The following is a 5,725-nucleotide window of genomic DNA, read 5'->3' as shown; positions in this document are numbered from 1 at the left end:
TTCTCGAATGTTACATTATAGAACTGATACTATTGAAATTTCGACCACTCGAATATATACATCCTTTTGCACATCTTGATTAAAGATGAATGGAAAAATTCTCAAACAATAAAAATTAATCTACCTTGAAGGATGCACATGAATGATTTAAACTGTTGAAGATAATGCTAAAGTTCAAAAAAGAAAAAGAAAAACGAATTCAAAAAAAAAATGTGACGGAAGTAGACGGATATATTCGGATTGAAAACCAATGGAATTTCTTTTCACATTGTTCCTTATCATTTCATAAATCGGTATTAACATAATTTCTGTTATTCTTTTCTTTAAATATGCTGTGAGACAACTTATGAATTATGTGAAATGTTACTAAATGAATAATAATATTAGTAAATTTTGATCTCAGTGCTGCACTCCGGAATATAGGATTGTTGGTTTATTTAACCCAAAATTAAAAATCATTATCTAATTGATTGGGCGGAATGGCTGATGTAGCTCTAACCGACAACAATCCAGAATGACAAATTAATTCCTTGATAACAGATTCACTAATGACATCAGATTTGTATAAGCATGGTTTAAAAGCAATTCTTTATCATTATAATAGACAAATTACTTCATCAAAGCATTTATCAAAACTGGTTAAAGATATTTTTGATATTTCTGAAATTCTGCCAAGAAGTGCAAGCATTCGTCGAATGTACCCAAAGCTCCAGTGGGAAATTTTTTTTATATATTCTTTTCATATAAAATCCTTAGATAATTCTTACAAGGCAAAAAAAAAGCTAATTCTTATGACCAAGCTTTTTTTCTTTTTTCTATAAAACTTATATACGGAGAGCTATAAAACTTATATACGGAGAGAAGAGATAAATAATATACTGCAAGCAGACAGTTTTCATTGATGGCAAAATATTTTGAAGTCGTCGAGGAAGTTGCCATCGTCGGCGATGCTAACATTCGAAGATATTACCATTAGAGTTGTCGATGTTAATATCGAAGATATTAACAACAACATCGTCGGGGATGTTAAGATAGTTGAAGATGTCAGCATCGGGATCGTCCAAGATGTTAAATTTTTCTAAGGGATACTCATCATTCGACCCATCTTGTTGACTTACTGAACTTTGACCGGCAGTGTGATGGTTTCCTGTGTTTGCCAAAGTATGTTCCAATTGTGAATTTCCTTCTCTTGTGTCTAGAATGAACATTGCTTAGGTATCACTTCATTGTTCACTCATTTCAGGTAGATAAATAAATGCTAAAAACTCTGCTAAATTTGCAAAACTGAGAAGCTCTGAAGGACTTTTCAGTGATTTCTTATTGATGAGGAAAAGAATACAATAGAAAATTCGTTCCATTATTATGATGACGTTATTATCATCATTGTTAACGTCGGAAAAACCCCGAAAATCCTAATGCAAATTTTCTGTCGGATTACCGAAATTTAAAGCTAGTATCGGAAAAAACTGAAGGAAATTGTAATACGTCCAAATAGCTAAAGAATTTGTTGTAAACAATTTGTTGTATAAATTGGTAAATAATTTCTTCTATGTTAGAGGTCAATTTGTTGTCTAAGGTCAATCGGTAAAAATATCTTTTTCATTGATGTTCAGATGATTTATGGCGATTTTCCTTCTTACAAAGAAGTCTAATCTTCTATGTAAGCAACTCTTGTATGAGTAAAATTATTGCCAGCATTGTAAGTACCTTAGATGGAGCTTACTTCGCTTATCCTCCACGTATAAACTACAAGCGACGACATTTTCGCCATTGGACAACAAACTACAATATTCTTCTATTCACCAAATACATTTCCCGTAACGTGTTCCCAACTCAACGGCCTATTAACTAACCGACAATCAAATTATTGTCCAAGGTAACGACAAGGAGTTTGTTAGTTGATCATATTAATTACTTGCTTTTTGTACAACTCATTTATCATTGCTTACCAATTCATAGTGTTATATACATACATATTTTATACTCTTTTTCCTGTTGTTAACTAGTAATATTGTAAGAACAATATTACCTCCGGAATAAATCTGTATCGTCGAGTAACGAGTTCAACAAAGAAAAGAAAAACAAATTTCCCAACAGTCAACACCATTTAAATTCATTGGGCTATAAGGACGCTAATTGCTCGGATTCTGTCACTCCGCTCATTGTCATATCAGTAACTGCCAAACATCCACTGCGATAAACGACAAGCAGCTATCTACTGAGGTTAGAAGTGGTCAGAAAAACATTGCAGTAAGTTGAATTGTACTTCACTGCTGTTAATGTATTACAACTCATTTTTATGTGAACATAGACGTTGAAAACCTCTTCTGCTAAACATGAACTTTGCAAAACTAACCTCTAACTCCGTGGCATTGTTTCTTGTGCCTTCGTAGTCCTTTCTTATAAGAAAAGAAAGAGCCACAGATTTCACATAGAAGTTTAGATTGATGTTTCTCGTAATGCTGTCGAAGTGATTTTAGGGTACGCCATTTCTTTCCACATGTGGACCAAGTACACTTATACAAACCTTGTTCCTTGTGGGTTTCGAGATGTTTTGAATATTCCTTTCCCATCTGTATCGTTGCAGTACAATAACGACATTTACGCTTTCGCTCAACTGAAAAACTGTTACGACGTTTGTGTTTAAAAAAATCATTTTACACGCTAATTAATGAATATAATTTGAAAAATGCTGTATTAGCATCAATGACCTATTAAATCACTTTTAAGGTAGCTTAAATTACGAATTGTTCACTTTTTTACTGCATGTTTTTTTAAAACGTTATGTTGTTAATGGAAGTGACTCCACGGTCACAGATATTTCATAACATATTTTCACGGGTTTTCATTTGAAGTATATAGGTAAATGCAAAAACCGTGGTGAATTTGCAAAACTGAGAGGCTTTACGGGAATATTTATTGTCTTCTCAGTGATTCCAAAAAATTGAGGAACTTTTTACTCTGAGGTTTGTATTGACAGGATTCTTTGTGTTTGGAAAATGATGATGGATAACAGAATTCTTTTCTGCAACCGGGAGGTTTGCACTGATAACGAAATGGTTTATCGTGCGTTTGGAAATGTTTGTTATATTCGTCTTTGCCTTGTATGGTCGCATTACAGTCGATATGTGGACAGTCATACTTTTTCACGCCTGAAAAACAACTGTTATGACATTTGTGCCTATAATTTATTTTGCAATCACTGCATTTGGTAATTAACTGACTCAATTAGGAAACTGACCATGAAGATATTAGTGCCATAAAACAATCTTCACATTCCAATTAATTTAGAATACGTGAAATACGCGATAGTATTCAATTTTTTTACATACATTTGCGACAGAAATTGCATTTTTTTTTGCATTTTCAACTTCGCGGAATGGAGTGAAAGCAGTAAAGTAAAAAGGAATAAAACGATATATCATTATATAATTCTTTACTACTAATAATTGTCCACTAATTGTAATTGTCCTTAACATCCAGTAGTTGTCCACTAGTATTTCCCACTCACTGTTATGTGCAACTGTATCGGAAACAATTAGTACTAAATCGTCCAAATTGTCGTGAATGTTAAGGTTTTCTGAGAAATACTCTTTGCTCTGAGTGACTTTGTTGGCTTAATGAATTTTGTGATCGTTTCATGTGTTAGCAAAGTATACTCCGTGGCATCGTTTCTTGTGCTCTCCAAGTCCTTTCTTATAAGAAAGGAAAGAGCCACAGATTTCACACAGAAGTTTAGGTTGATGGTTCTCGTAATGCTGTTGAAGTCCCTTTGAGGTAGGGAATTTCATTCCACATGTGGGCAAAGTACACTTGTATAAACCTTGTTCCTTGTGCGTTTCAAGATGTTCTAAATATTCCTTATGCGTCAGCGTAGTCGCATTGCAATAACGACATTCATGCTTCTGTTTGACTAAAAAACTGATATGATTTTTTGTGTTTACAAATACCATATTATATGTTAATAATGAAACTGCTGATCTAACTGCGGATCTTCCGTTGAGCCTGGAATGAGCATTTCTTACCTGGACTATTTTGAACTGAAACGATGTATAGCAGAAGATTGAACCAAATAATGTATGCCATCGATATAGTGAAGAACAACGCGTAGTACAGAATTTTTGAAATGACAGAATGCTCGTATGGAAGCTTTTTATTTCAGATTGGTTGGAATTAAACGACCAAAGGTTCAAACAGTTTTCAATTCGTGCGATTCAAATTATTTTTTTATATTTCTCTCCTTTGAATTCTCATTTTCCGATCCCTGAACTGGCGGTTGGTGAATGTGCTTCGGGATTACTAGAAATATTGATAGCTTGAAAGCTTCCATGACAGAGGAAATGTAAGGATTTGCATAAATTAAAATTGGCGGATTGTTGGTAATAAATGTTACTGGTTAAAGGAATATTTAATCCGTACGGTGTTGAATAACTCTATCTGCATTTTGTGACAATCTTATGGAAATTTTCGGTTTTAATCCGTACGGTATTGAATAACTCTGTTTGCATTATATGGCACTGTTATGGAAATATTCACTTGCAAAAAACGGTGCTTGCAAGAGAGGAAAAAATGTAAATCATCTTGTAATGAATTGGATATCATGTGTCACTGATTATAATTAAATAATAGACAATAAATAATAGAAGATCCAATATTTGAAGTGTCGGTCTTTTGAAACTAAACTTTGGAAAGAAAAATGTTAACTTAGTTTCTACCTGTTCAGAAATGTGGTCAAATATTACTACTGCTGATGTTTCTCGCTGCTGTCATCGTAAGCTTGTTTTATTTACTCATAATTACAAACGAATATTAGACATTCCCGTTCCTTTTTCTTTATACATAAAGTAGCCAAGGTACAATAAAGTACTGATATCATTATTGTAGTTTAACCGCATTGGCATGTCAGCGCAAACTACTCGGTATAAAGGAGAGTCTTCTGATAACTCGTATTCCGGAACCACTCAGTAATGCCTGAAATGTCTGAAACCATTTTACATGACATCAACTACTAAATATTATTGAAGAGGAGTGAATGAATTTCAAAAATATTGACCTATATTTCATACTTCAATCTGTTGCTGGAGCACTTTTTTGCATAAACACGACTTGTATGTAAGAGACAGTAGCAGAATAACAAACTGTTGCAAAGTTTAAATATTCAAAAAGAAAAGAAAATGTAATGAGATGGAAATCAAACAACAAAGGAAACTTTTTACAACATTAATATTAAACACTGTTTCAATGCAAAAAAATTTCAATACAATAATTGCCGACTAAATTCTAAGTTTTTAACTGTTTTTTAATTCTGAATATCAAATAAGTTTATTTGCCTGATCAGGTCGCATTTTTCCAGTAACAATTTTCATAAAATCAGAATCTTTCATTGTCATTTCGACATCTACATTACCTTCACCCGTTTCGACAATAACCGGTGGTGTCACCTAACAATTAAAAAGAATGCATTCAAAGATAAGATGATCTCAAATAGAGGATTTTATCATTGTTTTGATTTTTACGAAATTTTAAAATATCCATTCCAGTTCATGTAAGATGAATAAGAAATGAAAGAGTATAATGCTGAGAAGCATAGCTTGAAATCAACAATCCATTTCTTGATGACGTTATCTGGTCCGATCAAAACAAATCTAAATAACCCACTTTGCATCATAGGCATTGTCACCTTTATTGTATCATTTTGTCAAGTTGTATATCTTGTCTTGATAAA

General features: G+C 32.9%; 1 protein-coding gene across 1 annotated transcript; it reads right to left on the bottom strand.

Annotated features, from left to right (window-relative positions):
- Nucleotides 1–2,356: 2,356 nt before the first annotated feature.
- LOAG_10604 (hypothetical protein) lies at nt 2,357–4,086 on the bottom strand (the record flags this gene model as incomplete). The annotated part of the gene is made up of 4 exons (XM_003146128.1): nt 2,357–2,617; nt 2,961–3,152; nt 3,824–3,913; nt 4,026–4,086. Coding segments are annotated over 4 exons (603 nt in total), but the record flags the coding sequence as incomplete, so codon positions are not given.
- Nucleotides 4,087–5,725: the final 1,639 nt, after the last annotated feature.

Source organism: Loa loa (genome assembly GCF_000183805.2).
Source record: "Loa loa unplaced genomic scaffold supercont3.687, whole genome shotgun sequence".
Lineage (NCBI taxonomy): Eukaryota > Metazoa > Nematoda > Chromadorea > Rhabditida > Onchocercidae > Loa > Loa loa.
The sequence above is the reverse complement of the archived record's forward strand: the minus strand, read 5'-3'. Positions and strand labels throughout refer to the sequence as shown.